The sequence below is a fragment of the Doryrhamphus excisus genome, linkage group LG1 (assembly GCF_037039965.1).
Source record: "Doryrhamphus excisus strain RoL-2023G ecotype Guam linkage group LG1, RoL_Dexc_Guam_v1.1, whole genome shotgun sequence".
Classification (NCBI taxonomy): domain Eukaryota; kingdom Metazoa; phylum Chordata; class Actinopteri; order Syngnathiformes; family Syngnathidae; genus Doryrhamphus; species Doryrhamphus excisus.
In genome coordinates, this window is record NC_136357.1 from 14,545,832 (window position 1) to 14,566,077 (window position 20,246).

Below are 20,246 nucleotides of genomic sequence, written 5' to 3' on the forward strand. Positions count from 1 at the left end.
AATTTGGACATTTTCACTTAGGGGTGGATTCACTTTTGTTGCCTGCAGTTTAGACATTAAGGTCTGTGTATTGAGTTATTTTGAGGGAACAGTAAATTTACACTGTTATACAAGCTGTACACTGACTACTTTACATTGTAGCAAAGTTTCATTTCTTCAGTGTTGTCCCATGAAAAGATATAATAAAATATTTGCAGAAATGTGAAGGGTGTACTCACTTTTGTGACATACTGTAAGTATTCACAGCCTTTGCTTAATACTTTGTTGATCCACCTTTGGCAGCAATTACAGCCTCAAGTCTTTTTAAATATGATCCCACAAGTTTAGCACACCTATCTTTAGGCAGTTTTGCCCATTCTTCTTTGCAATAAGTCTCAAGCTCCATCAGGTTGGATGGGAGACGTCTGTGCACAGCCATTTTCAGATCTCTCCAGAGATGTTCGATCGGATTCAAGTCTGGACTCTGGCTGGGCCACTCCAGGACATTCACAGAGTGGTTCTGAAACCAATCTTTTGAGATCTTGGCTGTGTGCTAATGTCTACTGTCTATATGGTCAAGGTACATGACCAGTCTACTGAGGTCAAGAGCGCTCTGGAGCAGGTTTTCATCCAGGATATCTCTATATATTGCTGCATTCATTTTTCCTTCTATCCTGACTAGTCTGCCAGTTCCTGCTGCTGAAAAACATCCCCACAGCATGATGCTGCCACCACCATGCTTCACTGTAGGGATGGTATTGGCCTGGTGATGAGCAGTGCCTGGTTTCCTCCAAACATGGCGCCTGGCATTCACACCAAAGAGTTCAATCTTTGTCTCATCAGACAAGAGAATTTTGTTTCTCATGGTCTGAAAGTCATTCAGGTGCTTTTTGGCAAATTCCAGACGGGCTGCCATGTTCCTTTTACTAAGGAGTGGCTTTCGTCTGGCCACTCTACCATACAGGTCTGATTGGTGGATTGCTGCAGAGATGGTTGTCCTTCTGGAAGGCTCTCCTCTCTCCACAGAGGAACGCTGGAACTCTGACAGAGTGACCATCGGGGCCTTGGTCACCTCCCTGACTAAGGCCCTTCTTCCCCAATCGCTCAGTTTAGAAGGCCGGCCAGCTCTAGGAAGAGTCCTGGTGGTTCCAAACGTCTTCTATTTACGAATAATGGAAGCCACTGTGCTCATTGGGACCTTCAAAGCAGCAGAAATTTTTCTGTATCCTTCTCCAGATTTGTGCCTCAAGACAATCCTGTCTCGCAGGTCTCCAGACAGTTCTTTTGACTTCATGCTCGGTGTTTGTGCTCTGACATGCACAGTCAACTGTGGGACCTTATATAGACAGTTATTATATTTCCAAATCATGTCCAATCAACTGAATTTACTGCAGGTAGACTCTAATTAAGCTGTAGAAAGATCTCAAGGATGATCAGTAGAAAAAAGATGCACCTGAGCTCAATTTTGAGCTTCACGGCAAAGGCTGTGAATACTTATGTAAATGTGATTTTTTTGTTTTCGATTTTTAATAAATTCAAAACATGTCAAAAAAAACTTTTTTTCACATTGTCATAATGGAGTATTTTGTGTAGAATTTTGAGGTGAGAGATTAATTTAATTCAGTTTGGAATGAGGCTGTAACATGACAAAATGTAGAAAAAGTGAAGCGCTGTGAATACTTTCCGGATGCACTGTATATGGGAATTCTGTCTTTGTATGGATCATCATATAATAATGTCTATTATTGTGGTTGACGTTTTACCTGAATAACAGTTGCTGCATGATGTCGGGCAACATTCGAAGAAAGAGCTCCACACTCTGTTTTTCCTCCTCTTTCCTCAGATATAAAAGAGGTGCTGATGTTCCACCTCTGTTTGTGTTTCCTTTCAAGCTGCTGAACCAGCACAGTGTCAGTCCTGCTCTCAAAATATGACATACAAGCACACAAAGACACAAAGTGAAGGATACGTGGTGTATTGTTACATGGTGCTATTACGCCTTAAAATTACATGTCATCGGTGAAGTCTTGTGACACCGCCGCCATTTGCAGACCCATTCTTTTTCCTTCTGATGCAAAGTCTGCAAAGTCACGACCAGTCTCCTTGTTGCAAGTGATTGGGGAAACCTTGCCAATGAACTCTGCCTCATCGATAATATCAATAGATTGCCTGCTGACGTTTTGCTGGTCGTAGCTGATATCAGTGCACTCATGGGCACGTCGATGGTCCTGAGCCAGCCGCAAGGTTTCAGTCAAGTGTTGACAGGTCAATTTCACAGTGTCCAGCGGGTCCAAGGCTTTGCTGTGAAGAAGCACACTTTGACATTTTAGACATCACAGCCATAGCAATTCATAATAATGCAAGCATTATATAAAATTAGTCTCCATGCCCCGAGTTTGAGTCCACCCTCGGGCATCTCTGTGCGGAGTTTGCATGTTCTCCCCATAGGTTAATAGGTTACTCCAAATTGTCCATAGGTATGAATGTGAGTGTGAATGGTTGTTTGTCTATATGTGCCCTGTGATTGGCTGGCGACCAGTCCAGGGTGTACCCCGCCTCTCGCACTAAGACAGCTGGAATAGGCTCCAGCACGCCTGTGACCCTCATGAGGATAAGCAGTAGAAAATGAATGAATGAATGAATGAATACATGGTCTCCATGCATTTGTAATCATTAGCATGGCAAAGCTAATAAAAATTAACCAAGATGGATGATTTTCTCTAATTCACTTAAATTAAATCAGCATAACTTTGACTGGTTTTATTAATAACACCTTCTTATGCAAACCTAACATCAATCACTATGCAGAGAACATTTTTAAAAACATTTAAGCACCACTTTGACATAGTGTACAAACACTATAGTGCACAGGTCATTAATTTGCAACGGCAGTCTGTGATTCAGATTCCATCTCTTCTATCAATCAGCTTAATCATTCATTAATGCAGAGTTATCTACCGTATATATTTTACCATTTAAAACATGCTTAAAAAATGTTTTGAGGCATATTATAGGGCTTAGAGTGGCCATTATATGCGTTTTTTTTCGCTATCCACGGGAGTCTCAGAACATGACCCACATAAATAGAGGGGATATACTGTAGTTAGTTATGCTCCACAAAATGTAATTCTTTATTGTTGACCTGCTAACCCTCTGAGGTGATCTTCAGTGACGATGGGTGTGCGCCTCCTAACAACATAATGTCTCTTTCATTGAGGGGATAAACAGACTACAAAGCCACTGAATGAATCTATTAGCAGCATGTCTCTGATTCCCCATCCTCAGCAGCCTCAGGGGTCTCGAGATACAAGGCCGGCCAGTAACCTGTAGTCCAAATCCTTCTTGACAAAGACCTGGCTCTTCCTTCACAGTGGGGCGACGGGGAGAGGAGTCTGGAGGTCCGAAGGCACTGTGACCCCTGTGACCCACTGCCCCTTTTTCTGCTATACCTGCTGGTTCACTCCAGGGTCACCATGAGAATGTAAAACAGTGGTCAACTGAAGATGCCAGTGACACTAAAAGAACAATCAAATGTGTAAGTTATACACATTTTTTTTGTTTTTTCATAATCTGAGTGGATGTCGCCCAGGTTTGATGGGTGGTTGTGGTGGTGCCGATTATCCCTTCGGCCATCTCAACCAACAGCTCGAGTTCTTTCTCAGCAGCTGTATCACACAGTACAGCAGTGTGTATGGATGCTCTCAATTGTGCAGCAGTAGAAGTTGGTCCTATTCTGTATCCTCAGAAAGAACAGCCTCTGGCTAGGCTCTTTTGAGATGTGGGATGAGTTCAGGCTCCAGGTCTGTTATGTGCATTTTCCATGAATTTGCTCAACATATTGGATCACTTTGTGACAGTTTTGCGTGCACCGATTCTGACTTTTTGCCTAGTAAAAGTGATAGCGTCTACAAGAGCGGGGCCCTTTCATCCTGCGTCCTGTAGAGAAACGTTGTGAAACCGTACCCCTGGTAAACCCCATGGTTCCCCACGTTACTGGACCGGCGTGTGGCACACCGCTCACCTCCTCTAAGCCTCTGTCTGACACTGGGTCAGGGCAGGGGTTAAATGGCGATGCTGGTCCTCACAAAGTCCACAGACTGGCTCATTGTCCAGAGGCCAGGGGGGTAGAGGGCATACGGTGAGGGGGGGGGGGGGGGTGCGAGGAGCCCTATGCCACTACTCCCCCCTCAAGCCATAGGAGTCCTCGGTGTGACCCGTATGTGTAGCGACGCCACGTATCATCTTTTGTGCGGTGTAATTTGAAAGGGTCACCGAGATAAGCAGAAAGTTGACCACCATTTTAAATGTTGGTGGTCCTCCACACTGCAGGCCAAAGACAGGGAAGGACTTGTGCAAATAGATTGACGTTGTCTTAAGGCTCACTACACCCTGTGCATCAGACATAACAAGAAGATAGCTGACATTCCTGGCTGCTGCATGTCCCTCGAGACAGACAAAGAAGACAAACTCAAAAATCATGACTAAGAGAATGGCACAGTCTCTTTATAACATTACAACTTGTATCAGTTGCAACATGACCACCTCTGGCTTGTCTCTTCTGCTTCTACGCCAGCAGTGTCCAAAGTGTGACATGGAGGCCATTTGCAGCACGGCACATTATAAAAAAAATTTAAAAGGAGAAAAAAAAATAGCAGGTAAAAAAAATAAGTGCCTCTAACAAAGTGCGTCCGACAATGAGTGCTCCTTCTTGGGCCGGCGAGGTGGACGTAGCGTCCTTACATTCCGGTTCTCCTGAGCTCAACGGCACCAGTGGTGCTTCTGACAAAGCGTGTCCAACAAAGAGTGCTCCTCCTTGGGCAGGCAAGGTGGATGCAGGGCCCTCATTTCCCGGTTCTTGTGAGCTGCATGGCATCAGGGGTGCTTCTGACACAGTGTGTCCGACAATGAGTACTCCTCCTTGGGCAGGCGAGGTGGATGTAGTGCCCTCATTTCCCGGTTCTTGTGAGCTGCATGGCATCAGGGCTGCTTCTGACAAAGTGTGTCCGACAATGAGTGCTCCTCACGTCCTCACGTCCTGGTTCTACTGAGCTCCACTTCATCAGGGGTGCCTATGTTACCACTATTTTCAAGTTCCTCTCCAAAGGTTTCATTCATTTATTATCAACTCCAATACCGACAAAATTAGAAAGTGGGGTTCAGCAGTAGTCCAGAAGTAGTCCGGAGTGCTTGGGAGTGTGACCAATCACAGCGCAGTGGGCGTGCCCGAAGGCAGGCCGCGAGTGGAATAAATTAAAACAGAAAGATATACAGGTTATACTACAGATTAACATATTGCTAAAAGACTTAAGATAACCTTTGGTTTGTATGTTTTCCAATTTTATGGTGCTTTTAACACTCGTATCAAGCATACCCATACAAATTTTTGAAGTCATTACCAAGAATGGTGGAGATACTCATTACTGAGTCCTACTGAGATTTTATTTTGTTCTCGTTTGGAGACTTTTTTGTAATTTATTGAGTGATCGTCTTCAACTTTTAAATCAGCCTATTTCAGCTTGTTGTATTCAATAAATTACTTTTCAAAATGCTTTTTGTCACACTCCCCCTTCCTGCTTTTGCATATTGTCACAATGGCATATAAGGTGCCCATGGAATCCATGTGTGGGTGAGTTCGACGAGCACTCCATCAGAATTTAATGTACTTTACCTGAGTTGTTCACTGTGTTTCTGCCTTAAATCACGAGTTTGCTGAAGCTGCACTTGGATAAAGTTGAGGAAGATGTCGGAAGCGGGGCTAATCTGCTGGGCAACAGAAGAGTCCATGATGGGGAAGTCATCATCCATCATATCGATGGTCCTCAGACTAGAGATAGCTCTCTGCAGGGTTGACCTGATGGGTAGAACAAAGGGGCTAAGGGATGACAAGAATAGCTATAATGATATTTATTTTTCCAATTTTATTTATATATTTTTTTTCAATAATTTCATAAATGGATGTTATGGGACTGTTTTGGTTGATATGTTTTTGCAACATTGGGAGGAAATCAGAAAGATTACATCTAAAGTGTGTTCCAACTACACATATAGGGTAATCATACTACTACATCCCAATCAGTCATTTTACAAATAGAGCAGGAACAATGAAAATTGGCCTCTGACAAGGTTGCGCTTTGGCACCAGTTGTCACTTTTATGGACAGGATTTCTAGGCCCAGTGAAGGTGTTGAGGGTGTCTAGTACAGTATGTCGGCCTATGGTTTGGGTGTCTTGTTGATGATCTTATCTCTGCTATTTGCAGAAGGTGGGGTCCTCATCAAGCTGTGTGACCTTTAGCGTTTATTGGGGCAGTTGTGAGTGAGAATCTTCTGGGATGAAACTCAGCACCAACAAATCTGAAGCCATGGCCAAAATGCTGCTTGATGTTTTTAACCGTATACCTAAGTCTGAAAAGATGGAAATGTAAGATTGAGGGGAGAACTCAATGAGTGGCAAAGTCTAATGGGGTTGGGGGGAGGAGGGGTCTGAATCTTCAGCCTGAGGCTAAGGATGTTCGAGTGGAGGAATCCCAAGTATCTGCCAGAGCAACAGACTCTAGAGCGTCCACCAGCCCAACTTGGACCAAATGTGATCCGTTCAGTGGGAAAATGTGGAGCTGGAAACACGACAGGACACTAGGGAACATCAATAATAAAATCAGCAAAAAAAACACACCCTCAGGCTACAAAGTGGACCTTTTTAAAATCTTTATAAACAACAGACTTCTTCAAAATGGATTCCCAGAGCAACATATGATCTCAAGCGCTGCCCACAGTATGTCACGTGATAAGGATAAAATATTAGGTGGCTTCCAAATGTGAATATTTTGTTAAATGTACTGGCATATTTTTGCTAAAATTGACCTATGTGTGTCACAACGAGACTGCATTGGCTTTGGTCTTTATCCTGACAGTTTTCAATCTGTTGCACCAAACCAAACATCTTCAAACTTTCATTGACATGGAGTATCAAACACAAGGTGAATCATTGGTTCAATTGGAATATACACTAAATAGACCAATAGCTTCCAACCTTCGAGGGAAGACTTTATGCCATATTAAATACAATGGTGATGGTTTTTACTCGATGAGTGATGGCACACTGTTGTCTGACACACTTTGACTGTGTTTATGTCTGTTCTCTCCAACACAGATTGAGATTATATTCCATGCCTGCAGGCATTTTGTCTGGCGGTCTTCATAAATTAGCTACAGAGCTAAATAAATAGGACCTCTTGTGTCAGTGTCGGTTTAAGTGAAGCTCAAAAAACGTAATTCGCAGCCCTGACTTGCTTTTTTTAAAGCAGACATGTTGATCTAGTAAGACAGTAAAGAGTAGTGAGCGGGATTACACCAAAAATATAAAACTGATTTCCCCAAAACTGTGTTCATCGTGCACCCAGCAGGCCATTGGAAGCAGCCATATTGATTTTTTCATTGGCCAGCAACATAATCTAAAAATAATATTAAACTTTATGAAACAGCATTAACACAAAAAAGAAAAATATATATATGTAAAAGGTTACAAATTGTTTGATTATCCACTTGGCTATCTCTGTGTGGAGTTTGCATGTTCTCCCCGTGCGTGGGTTTTCTCCGGGTACTCCGGTTTCCTCCCACATTCCAAAAACATGCTAGGTTAATTGGTGACTCCAAATTGTCCATAGGTATGAATGTGAGTGTGAATGGTTGTTTGTCTATATGTGCCCTGTGATTGGGTGTACCCAGCCTCTCACCCAAACACAGCTGGGATAGGCTCCAGCATACCCGCAACCCCAGTGAGGATAAGCGGCATAGAAAATGGATGGATTTGTGTTACAAATTGTTACGATGAAAAAGTTGTCATACGGATAAAATAATGAGTTCAATAGGCCTGTCACAATAATCAATAAATTAATTAATTGCACAATGAATAAAAACAAACTCAATGATTTTGCCGGTCTCGATATATTGACGTGCAACATGGTCCATCTTGTTTTCACTGTTTCTTTTTCTTTTATTATTTATGTTTTAATTTATTTTATTCAAAAGCTCTTGTCATTCCAATTATGTCCAGTATTTACAATGTTAAATACTCTTGAGAAATTCAAGTTTATTGACTTTGATAAGGTGTTATAGAGGGGGTGTCCAAAGATACATATTGTTAGATGTTACACCAATTTGCTTTGCAATCTATAAAACAAAGCTAAGATGTCGGTGTTTTGTTCAGATAGTTTAGTGTATATTGACTTAGAGTACATTGGATTGCTTTTAGCATCTTAAATGTACAAAATGTACCAACGTTTGGACATCCAGTTCGGAAGGGTGGAGATTTTGGTAAGTATCAGGATAAAAGTGCACATACAGCAATACAGTTTCACCATTTGGTGGCATTAATGCCATCCCCCAAGTTTCACAATGGAATTGCCCGTCTGTTTATCATCATGAACTCAGAAGCAGTAGACACACACAAAATACCACACGCCACGATTTTTTGACAGACCTCGGTGGAGGTCTCATTATATCACTGTTAAAACAGCAAATTTAAGACTTGTGCACGGTACTGTACATCACCATCGGCATCTTCACTCTTAAGACGGTCCATATTTCACAGAGTGAGGACTTCCTCTACAAAGCAGGCTCTTAAGGTGGCCCTAAATTTACCAGGTTCAGTGTTTTTATATCCGCGATGATGGGCAGCAGAGAGATTCCCCACACTTGCCACTGTTATCGCTGGCTTGGGATGAAAAGACCATGCTAGAAATACACAGTTTAGACACCGCAGGTTATGCAGAGTTTATTGGATCGTGACTACATGATACTAAACTGTCTGAATCATTGAGCCAAACATCTCTGGTTGTTTTTCCTCTTAAACAAAATGTTTCTTCCTCGGGTCTGACGCTTAGAGCACAGAGACGGTCCGTAATGCAATTATCCATAAGCGAACCATTAATGGCTTTTTTGGCAGGAAGTTCAAGTATAGTTTTACTTGTTTTGGATCTGTGGCTATTAAAAATGGTCATGAGTTATTTTTTTTGTCATCAAGACACACCCATAGTCATGGTTTGTGCATATTTCCTGTATAGACTCATGCTTGGTTTTTGAGCATTCAAATAATAGATTTTTGTAGAATGTGTCATTATTGTTAAGTTTGTGAGAGCTAACATATGTTCTACACACACACACACATGGTGGTACATCGCTGTAAGTATATGGTGGCCAAGGATCACAGTATCAAGGACAGTGTTCTGCTGGAATGTTAAAGTTATTAGAGCTAGTGGAATGATATGAGGATAAAAAGAGTCACTGCAGTAGCGGTGAGCAGATGACTTCCTGTGAGAATGATGCCAAATACTTTATTGATCCCAAAAGGAAATTCTGGAGATTCCGGGAATGTGCTGCTCTGACAATTTGGTCATTGGAACTGAACTGTATACACTGTATAAGGCAGTGTTGGTGGCATGGAACCATCATCTCACCTCCAACTGCTCTCCTGCTGAAGAGGATTCCCTGTGAGGTGCACCTCCTTTAGCGAATGACATCCCTCCAGGCTGAGGCACACATTCTTCACATCTTAGAAATAATTTCATCTCATTAGAAACTGTCATGACAGTTCACACACATAGGGAGTACTGTCCTGTACTGTGTCTAAGCAACAGTCCTCTTCATTTTGAATGGTTTCCCACTAAACATAGTGGAGGTAGCTCAGGTCAAAGCCGCTAAATAATGCTGCTATGTGATTGAATTTTACATGTTGCCTAAACATACAAAACTTATTTTATACTTCTTAATTTAGTTACCTGTAGCTTAAGTTATAGAGCTATGTCAGCTACTGGGTGTTGGAATTTCCCTATCTTGTCAGTGCTTTGTAATGGAGATCAATTACCTGCCAGGCAGTTGAAGCGCAGGTCAAGGTTAGAGAGGGACACAGCAGCAGACATGGGAGGCAGTTGTGTGAGCCTTGGACACACAGGTACAACACATTCAAACTATAATAAGACCACACGTACATGTAACGTCAATAGTTACAAGGTTCGGGACTGTCAAGAATAAGCATTATTATCTTAGTAAGTGTTTTCTATTGGTTCTCACGAGATTGTGTACCTAATGAAGTGGCCTGTAAGTGTATTGTTTATATAATGTTCTTGTTAAATGATTCCAGTGCTTTTAATGCCAAAGAGAGGCTTTAGGAGTTGCATCAAGTACCTGTTATGGGCCACAGTGAGAGTTTGCAGGAGGGGCAGCCAGCAGGCGGCAAGGCCCTGAAGGGACGAGATGCTGTTGTCGTCCAGATGAAGCTCCCTGAGCAGGACGTGGTTGTGCAAAGCTGGCGACTGATGGACAGGACAAACAGTGGAATTGTCAGTTAACGACAGTCCCACTCGGGGGGGTTACAATAACATTAGGCCACAGTTGCTAAGTGGGCTCATCTATCAATGTCAGCCAACACAACTTGGCAGAGGAGCACCTTTTAAACTAGCAATTATGCCACTAATCTTTTCTTGTTTGGTCCATTGGTCGCTTGCTTGGGACATCACTGTTCCATGTTTAATCATTCTTTTTTTCCTGATATCACTCTTATTTTCTTCAGAAGTGAGTCTTGTGTTAAATAGGGTATAGATAGTATAAATAGTGTAATTTTATTACAATTTATTAAATAAGCTTTTCTTTTATTATTTTAAAGCCATAGTGTAATCTCAGGAATGGTCTGTTGCTGCGTTTTGTACCTCGGTGAGGCTGTTGGAGTTCAGATCCAGCATGTTGAGCAGAACGTTGTCCTCCAGACCTTCCACGCTGGCCAGGTGGTTGTGAGAGCAGTCCAAGTGCAGGAGAGTACACAAATCCTTCAGCCCTTTGGTGCTAATGAGCTGGTTGTGATCCAAAGACAACTGTTGGAGTCTTCTTAAAGAACCCAGACCAGCTGTGGAGTGCAGTGAGGAGGTGGGGGGCGGGGGGGCGATATACAATATACAGTAGTTATTATTATAAAGTTCATATTGATGTATTTAGTCGGGATTTCATCCTCAGGGCCTCCAGTGTCAATGCATGGGAGATTAGTGGTGAGCCACATGGTACGTACTGTAGGTGTGATGCTGCCCTCTTGTGGAAATTCACAAGAAGTGTGCCTTAATAAAAGACTAATGATGCTCAGTTATGATTGACAGGTTCAGAAAGGTGTTATACTTATACTAGGTGTTTCTTATTTGGAAATAAGATTTTGGCAGAAAATTAGACAAGCAGTTACTAGTAAATGTTATATAATGGGCAGGGAAAGAATCTATTATATTTTGGTGTATTTGGTATCCAATATTTATTTCGCCTGTGTTAACAGTGTGTGACATTTTCCTCCTTTCAACATTAAATGAGGCACGAAACTGACAAATGTGAAGCATATTCATGAAGGTGGACCACCACAGCTATCCATGCCGCTTATCCTGACTAGGGTCGCGGGTATGCTGGAGCCTACCCCAGCTGACACACCCTGGACTGGTTGGCAGCCAATCACAGGGCACATATATACAAACAACCATTCACACTCACATTCATACCTATGGACAATTTGGAGTCGCCAATTAACCTAGCATGTTTTTGGAATGTGGGAGGAAACTGGAGTCCACTCCAGCTTTTCAGCTATTTTAAAGCAATTATGTGAAATAATGCAGTGTAGTGTAAAGACAAAAAAAGACATATTACCAACACGTGTAATGGAGTTGTGAGAGAGTTCTAGAAGGCCCAGGTTCTCTGCTCCATTTAAGCCGTGAATGGACATCAACTTGTTGTAGCCTAGCTTAAGAACTCTCAGAGTGCTCATATTATCACAGTCCAACCGAGAAATGTGGTTTTGCTGTGGAAAACCAAAATGATGCCGTTTGCTTGGATAAAGTGTGAAAAGGGTGAAGTGAGCCCTCACCTGAACGTCGACGTAGCTGAGCTCTGGTAACTCCTTAATACTGTCCAGAACCCTGAGGCCGCATCGTCTGAGGGTGAGGGACTGGAGCCGTGGACACTGGGTCAGAGTGGACAAACTGCAGCCTGGCAGGTCCTCCAGAACTAATGTGGTCAGCTGTGGGAGATGATGCAAGGATTTTACTACGATTCATGACATATGTTGATTTTAGTGTTACCTCCTGCAGGGACCTCCTGCCTGAGACCTGCTTCAGGATGTTTGGACAAAGTGGAGGAAGTCCACTGGTCTCTGCAGACCTCCTGAACTCTCTCCTGGTACCGACAGAACCTTTCAGCCTGCTTCTGTTCTGCCGGGAGAGTTGTGACCAGAAGACACAGCTCTTCAGCCAGGACAGCCTCCTCTGCTCCATTAACTGAGCGATCGTGGAGGTGGTCCCAGTTTGGTGTGAGGAGTTCAGGAGGGTATTGTGGTCATGTTGAGGTTGTGAAGCCGGAGGATGTAAATGTGTTGGTGCTTGCTCCGCCTCAAGTTTGGAGATCACAACCTTTGTCCTCTCCATTTTGAAGAAATCATCTACTTCCTTCATTTTCCTCACTTCTTCACCCTCTTCTTTGTTGTTTTTCTGTCCATCTGAGTGTTCATGCTCCCCTTCCCTCCTTCCACATTCATTCTTCTCTTCCTTTCTGGTTTTATCCTCATCTGTTATCTTTTCATCACTCTTAATCATCCATGCATCCCTCCTGGGCTGTTCTGCCTTCTTTTCCTGTGGTTCCTCTTCCTCCATCACTGTCACTCCCTCGTCTTCTTCCACTTTCTTCTGTTCACATTCCCCACTTGTTTTGTTTCTCCTGTCCTTTCCCCACGCCTCTTTCTCCCTCCACATCCTCCTTTCATCTTCCTGCTTCATTCGTTCCTCTTCTTGTTCAACCTTCATCGTCTTCTCCTCGTTGTCGTCTTTCCTCACCTCATCTTTGTCATTCTTCAGGCTAGTTCCACGCTCTACCCTCTCGGGCTCATCATCCCTCTTCTCCCACTTTTCCTCTTCTTTCAGATGTTTACCCTCATTCTTCCTCATCATCTCATCTTCCTCTTTCCTCGTCTTCTCCTCTTCTTCCTTTTGCTTCTTTTCTGTATTTTGCTGCCACTCTTCCTCCTTTTCGTCTTCCTCAATTTGCCTCCTGTCTGCCTCTTTTCTTCTGTCGTCTTCTTCCTTCTTCCTCATCAACTCTTCTTCCTTCAGTTTCTTTGCTGCCTCGTTCCTCGTCTTTTGTTCGACCTTCCTCCTCAACTCTTCCTCAATTTCCATCCTCTCTGCCTCTTCCCTCTTTCTTTCCTCCACTTGTTTGCTCTCTTTGTCTTTTTTCCTCTCATTTTCTCCATCACTCTTCCTCCTCTTTTCTTCTATGGACTTCATCTCTTCCTCCATCAGCCTCTTTTCTTCTTCCTCCATTAGCTTCCTCTTTTCTTCTATCCTCCTCTCTTCATCCCTCTTTTCCTCTAACTCTCTTATCCTGGTTAATTCTTCTTTCAGTTTCCTGTCTGCCTCTTCCCTCTTTGCTTCTTCCTCCCTCTGCCTAATCTTTTCTTCTTCTATCCAATTTCTGTTTTCCTCTTCCTCTTTCATCCGCTTCTTTTCTTCCTCCTCTATTTGTTTCCTCGCTTCCTCTTTCCTCCTCACTTCTTCCCTCTGTTTTCTCTCTGCCTCTTTCCTCTTCTCTTTCTCCTCCCTCTCAATCCTATTTTCTTCTTGTTCTGTTCGCTTCTTCTCTTCCGCCTTCCTCATCTCTTCCTCCTCTTTCTTTCTTTCCAGAAGCCTCTTCTGCTCCTCCTCCCTCGTCTTCATCTGTTCTTCCACTTGTCTCTTCAGCTCATTGACCAGCTCCTGTTGGGTGAACAAAAAGAATTACCATATCAAATGTCAATAAAAACATAAAAGGTGGAGATTCCAGCAAACCAACCTGTTGAAGATGAAATTCCTTCTCTAGCTTTTCTTGAGCCTGCTTCTCCATCCAATCCGCTTCCTTCTGGCGCAACTGGACATGCAATGTAAGAAAAATATGGAAGATACGCCTCCACAATTTAGATTTTCCAAACTTAATAATAAAATAAAAATAAAATAAAATAAATTTTCAGTAAATTAAAAATATGGAAGCAATGTGAATCCCTAAATCACTCCATATTCTTTATTGTTCTCTGGTTTTACCAGATCTAAGTGATAAGAACTACAAAAGTAACCTTTACTCAATGTACTGCAAAGATCAGTTAGAATAATCCATAATACTGCGTATAGAGAATATACACATTTTTCATTTCTAAAATAACAAATATTAAAATTTGCTGATGTAGTACATTTTCAAACAGCGAAAATAACACATACAGCTGAAAACTACCTATTATCTATTAATACGCAAGAGCTATTACCTATTCCGAGTACCCAAAAATGACATACAATACTTTTCTACAAGAGAGGAGGAATATTATCTCAGCGGAAAAACTAAACTTGAAACACTTATACGCGAGAAGAACACCAAAAACCCATACAATTTCAGTATGTGGAATCAAACTATGAAAGGGAGAGAGTAAGGAACTTAAACAATGGACAAGGATGAGCCAATTCAAGAAACAATACAAGCAGTTGATGTTTGAAAAGTACAAGGATGAAGAGTCTTGAACTTTTCCTGTTATGTTTACCTCTATGAATATTATGCTGACTATTATTTATTGAAAAAATATTGACAATTATATTACAATATTGTTACATTACCACGTCAGTATTCTATGTATTTTAAAGTTTAATGCTGCCAGTATTTTTTCTCCAAAAATAAAGATTTCCAGCTTAAAAGGTCCTGCTATAACCATTACCAAACAAAAAAAAATGTCAAAACTAAAATCATGGTAATTTCCTGTGTATAAGCCATTTTTTGTGGTCACTTTCTGGTCATTTCATTTTGTGCTTCATGTGCACACCCTCATCATGGAGAATGCGTGGCCTGGTGCATGTGGTGCGGCTTTCAGGTTGAAGGCAATCGATCCAGTGGCTTTTGCTCGGGTCTGCCGGTGCATATTGGCAGTGTGGGGTGGTGTTGGGAGGTTCACTATTGCAAGTTTGGGGGGGCTGGACTGCTGTGTGCTGGGGAGGACAGTACATGACTTGGGGCCAATTTGCCAAGGGGTAGAGGGAACAGACTGGTGGGGTATGTGGCAAGGGAATTGTGGGGTTGTTCGGATCAGACACTGAAAGACGACTGACAGGCAGTAGTTTTAGTGCGGATGGAGGATGAAGATGGCAATGACAGCGACTTTTCTGTTGGGCTACAGGTTAACCAGCTGTGTTATCCACATATTGTTTGGGAAAAAAGCATTTATTTAACTAAAAGGTGTTTATATATATATATATATATATATATATATATATATATATATATATATAGTATTTCTGCACAACATACAGTATCTCTCCACTTTTCACTAGAAAATGGCAAAAAAAATCACAAGTAATTGCATAAAAATGTCAATTTTTGACACATGGTTCACCCTTCCAAATGCTCCTGCTGAAGTGATGTTGACGTTCACCTTAAATTTTAGCTCAATATTTACAATAGTAATTGTTGCAGCACGGCGGGCGAGTGGTTAGCGCGCAGGCCTTATAGCTAGGAGACCCGAGTTCAATTCCACCTTTGGCCATCTGTGTGTGGAGTTTGCATGTTTTCACCGTGCACATGTGGGTTTTCTCCAGGTACTCCGGTTTTTCCTCCCACATTCCAAAAACATGCTAGGTTAATTGGTGACTCCAAATTGTACATAGGAATGAATGTGAGTGTGAATGGTTGTTTGTCTATATGTGCCCTGTGATTGGCTAGCGACCAGTCCATTGTGTACCCCGCCTCTCACCTAAAGACAGCTGGGATAGGCTCCAGCACCCCCCATGACCCTCGTGAGGATAAGCAGTACAGAATGAATGATTTGGACTCACCTTCTGAACCTCCATAATCCTCCTCAGCTTTTCTTCTAATTTTTGTTCTCCTTGTCTCCTTCGCTCGATTTCCATCTGGAGTGCCCTCTCTCCTCCATCCTCCTGAAAGTCTGACTTTTTCTGTCCCCCCTCGGCGGCCAGTGAGGTCTCGTAATCTTCTGCTTCACCTTCACCTGTGATGCAGACCAGTGCAACATGAGAAACCTGCACTGATGTTGAGCAAAGATTGATTCATCCTTGACCTCTCTGTGTGTACCAGAAGAGGACTAAATAGGACCATGGGCACCTCAAAGGATGTCACTGCATTGAGAGACCAAGCGTTTTTGGCGCCGCCTTGTGGCCGTCACCTGTCACAACGGTAACACGGCGCTGTACCTTGGCTGTCAGTAGAAAACACATCCTCATCTGCATGGAGGCTCGCGTCAGTGGAGGCGCTGTCGTCCTCATTTTGAGCACCACACAAGTCAGCCTGCAACAGGACAAAACACAGAAATGTAACACGTGGACACACCCAAGTCTAAATTTAAAATTCAAGACTACATTCTAACATGTTTGAGTCAAACAGACGTGCAATGAAAGACTTTTAAAAAAGTTACCGGTGTCTTCGTGTCCTCATCAGTCACTGCCAACTTTGCTTGGTTTGTCGTTTCTTCATTGTGTGTTGATGCAGTCAAACCTGAGAGGACACAAATAAATGTGGCAGTCACCATCTTCATTTGTTGTTTGTCACTGCACGTGTTGCCTATGGTGGCCGATTGGGGCAAAAATTAAGCAGCATCCAAAACAACATAAAAATCAAATATAATGCAGCATTTTCCTGGCGTGTCTGTGTTATAGTGTTTGTGTGTTTTTAGCTTTGAATCATCTCTAATTTTGGAATATTGAACTAATGCGGAGTGTTTGTACCTGTTTGGCACAGAAGGTTCTTCCCTAGAGGTGAAATTCATCTAAATAGCTGAGCTTGCTTAGCAAGGCAAAGCAGATTAGCGTGATCCATACCTTCAAGATCATCCAGAATGATCTTCTCACAAGCCTCCAGTCGCTTTCTGGAGGCCTCAAAGTAGCTGAGCAGTGAAGCTGGGATCTCATCTGACGCCTAAAAAAAGAGTCACCTTATTCATGCTTTTGCTTTATCATAAAAAGATGTGTTTGACACAGGAATTGGATTAAAAATGTCATTTTTTCATTGCATTTAGTTTTATAAAACTAAACAATACAAATACATATTAAATATGCTAGTAAAAAGAGATTTTATTGAGAATGCAAGAGGACCATTAATAACAAGTTTCCTATGCTATTGCATGATAACCTTCTTCTCAAGAATTCAAGTTAAATTATGAGAAACATTATTATTTAAGGCACGGTCATTCTTTGGTTCCAAATGATCTTTTTTTTTCTTCAACCCACCTCATCTTCAGCCACTTCATCATCGGTTCCGGAGAGCAGGGCCTCCTGCATTGTGTCGTCATTTTCTTCCGTCATGGTAAGTTATTAAACTTAAAGCTAACACTCATTCATATGGCGAAAAGGTTATGTCAAATGTTAGGAAATTATTATAGTTATAAATTATTATATTTGCCGCCGCATTGGAGACATCGTTGGTTGGAGCGTTTTGTCAGTTTTGCTAACAAACAAATGACTTCCGCGTCCATGAGAAGTCACCGTTACCATAGTAACGCTAGCTGCTACGGAAAGGTAGAAGGGACAATTATTTAAAACGCACTTGGAAATTACATTGTTATTGTTGTACAACACCGAGAACAAAAACCAACGTCTTTCTGTTCTTATATTTTGGGATGCCATCAGAAATTAATTTTGCGTGAAGGTTCATTGGACTGGAGGTAATTGTTTTACAATATTATGGTAGTAGTACTTACAAATGCCAACACTTATATTATGAAGTAGCTTCAATCATGACACCGTGTTTTTCTAAAATCAACTCTTCTTTTGTCATATTTACTTTATTGATTTATTTGAGGTTTATATAACAGCAGAAACTCCTGTCCCCAGGAAATTCAATACAATGTAATTATAACAATTGGTCTATTACTTGTTTAGTTGTTGCCAAGTTGCCAATGATCCTTGCACTATAAAAGGCCTACAAATGTTGATTCTGTAAAAGTTAAATATCATCCAGAAATATTAAAAGAGAAGACATTACTGTCAATCAACAAGTTGGTTTCGTGCTACACTGCAGAATGTTGGTCTTGTGTGGTCACTGCAGTAGGCCGGGGGGGTCAGTGAGCCTTGGAGCCTCTCGGTGAATCACAAGACCTCGACAACAAAACATAAATTGGAGAGCGAACAATGCACACTAGATCACAAAGTCTGATTCCCGTCTCCCATGCTGAAGGCTACGCACTCGTGCTGCATTCTGATTCTTTGAGGAGATTCCAGCATCCTACACAGCTTTTCCCATCCACATTCCCCATGGCCCTCCACAAGGAATCCAGTCGCCTTCCTCAAAGTTTCAAAAAGAGGAACAGCACGTCCCCCGCACAGCTCGGAGTGAAATTGCAGGAGGTAAACAAAACAACAGAATGGCGCCACCTCAAACCGACATTTTCTGACAAAGAACTACGGTGAAAAATCTGTTTGTGCTCCATCAGAGAGTCTCTAAAGGTCATCTCAGGTCAAAGCACAACTTCAGTCGTCAGTGTGACGTCCCCACACAGGACAGCTCGGCACTGTCCCGTTGTTGGAGTCAAAGTGCCCGTCCATTATGTTTCATTAGGCCCACTAAGATCCATTGAGTGCGTTCAATTGCTCAAAAAGCCTCCATCAGCAAGCCTTGTCCGCTTCAATTAGGGCAAGGTGTTCGTATCTTTTGTCCAAGTGCAGGCGCTCCAGACAGTGACCAGACAGCGCCAAGCTGCAGATTTACACTGCAGATTACAGCTGTCAATGGCGGCTCCAGCCCAAAAGCAGCAGTGGCCGCTTGTTTGTACTGTCAAGAGTTTTCTGTTGCTCGTCTGTAGCCATTGACCGGGCAGCCTGTGAGCTTAGAGCAACTTCTTACCGTTTGTTGCTAGCAGTGGCGGGCAGTGCAGCGACCTAATCCACCTTTTAATACCACCTCATCACCTCATTCAGTTCAGTATAAATATTTATCTAATAATGTAACAACCACACCACAAGTTAAATTAAATGCCATTGAAACTTATAGAAGCTGAAATACTGAAAATGAAGTTGTACATTGGTCAGTGCTTCTGATGGTCTTTGCTTGCACAAAAAACAGAATTTATCTACTGCACATTGCTTTTTCTAGGGAATCACTCCTCCTTTGGAAGAGGTAGCAAGCTTTTTTCACCCCAGCACCATCTGCTGGATGTGGTGGGACACTGCCCCACTCGCTCCTAACACAAGTTGCATTTAATCAAACACAACGGAAAAATTAAACTAGTACATCCAGAAGTATTGAGTAGTGATTTTTGCCCCAGCCAGATTAAAGTCACGTCTGTACAGATCTGATGTGACTTTATACTTATTAGATGCACATGAAGGGGAAATATACGTACAGTGCATCCGGAAAGTATTCACAGCGCTTCACAGCGCTGTATTCACAGCGCTTCACTGTACATATAAAGCAAATATCATTGCTAGCCTCTTGGTCGCCATGTTGCATTCTTCAGCATGGTCTATTTCAGCCAGGTCAGCACCCGCCTTAACCTGTACTCTCTCAGTGGAACATGAACCACTTTCAATCACGACGTTGCCAGCGTGACCTAAGTACAGTAAATCTGATCCAAATGACCATGGGGTTTAGGGGAATCAGAATTCCTCCTAAGTGTGACAGACAGCTTCCCGGATCACGGAGTTCAGAATTTGTTTCCAATTAGCTGTATTTATTTTGTGCTGTAACACAAAAACTACTGAAGCGTGTCCATTGTGAACATGAGCACGCGTCCTTGTTGTAGTCACATGCAAAGAGTGTTTCCCTGCAGGCTTATCACCACGGGGGGAAAAACATACTTGAGAACTTTTGTTGGTGGAATGAAACACCAAACCAAGAAGTTAGTACATAGTCTGTGCAGAGACACTGCAGTTCTCATGCACTGGTTAGAATAGATTACTTTAACGTAAGCTACAGTATATCAACAACATTGACAACGGACAAAAAACACAATAGTATACATAGTAGTTATAGCCTCCAAACTGGACATCCGAAAAGTGTAATGACTGAATTATTCTCAGAGCCGACTGTACATTTGGCAATATAGGCAGCTGCTATGGCAACCATGGCTTCCAGAGACAGAGACAAACATTAGGAAAACACTTTACCTTCAAAAATGTACCTTCAATGTTCAAGTTCATGACTTTTTGTCTCTTAGAGTGACTTAGACGTCCTACTTTGCGGACACTACACAATCGCCAACTAGTTTGGAAAGGCTGGACTACTGCATGTGACAACA

General features: G+C 42.3%; 1 protein-coding gene across 2 annotated transcripts; it reads right to left on the reverse strand.

Moving 5' to 3' along the window:
• Positions 1-1,851: 1,851 nt before the first annotated feature.
• LOC131130921 (uncharacterized) lies at positions 1,852-17,529 on the reverse strand. 2 transcript variants are annotated; one of them, XM_078790784.1, is made up of 15 exons: positions 17,242-17,529; positions 16,834-16,930; positions 16,431-16,510; positions 16,210-16,303; positions 15,835-16,007; positions 13,820-13,894; positions 12,079-13,743; positions 11,865-12,017; positions 11,648-11,798; positions 10,681-10,874; positions 10,160-10,287; positions 9,840-9,913; positions 9,433-9,526; positions 5,648-5,830; positions 1,852-2,280 (listed from the first exon to the last, which is right to left on the reverse strand). In XM_078790784.1, exons 1-15 carry the CDS (start codon positions 17,314-17,316, stop codon positions 1,986-1,988), a joined length of 3,531 nt encoding a protein of 1,176 aa, XP_078646910.1. In that variant the 5' UTR covers positions 17,317-17,529; the 3' UTR covers positions 1,852-1,985. The 2 variants fall into 2 exon arrangements, with proteins under 2 accessions (XP_078646910.1, XP_078646913.1); XM_078790787.1 differs by lacking the exon at positions 11,648-11,798 and having other exon boundaries at positions 10,681-10,821; positions 17,242-17,528.
• Positions 17,530-20,246: the final 2,717 nt, after the last annotated feature.

Bases quoted from the DNA above. Each gene is read 5' to 3' on its own strand.
- LOC131130921 (XM_078790784.1), bottom strand. From the start codon at position 17,316: ATGACGGAAGAAAATGACGACACAATGCAGGAGGCCCTGCTCTCCGGA. The intron at 13,895-15,834 runs GTGAGTCCAAAT...TTGCATGTCCAG, and splicing joins GGATTATGGAGGTTCAGAAG to TTGCGCCAGAAGGAAGCGGA. The intron at 5,831-9,432 runs GTGAGATGATGG...TCTACCCATCAG, and splicing joins CAGCAGGAGAGCAGTTGGAG to GTCAACCCTGCAGAGAGCTA.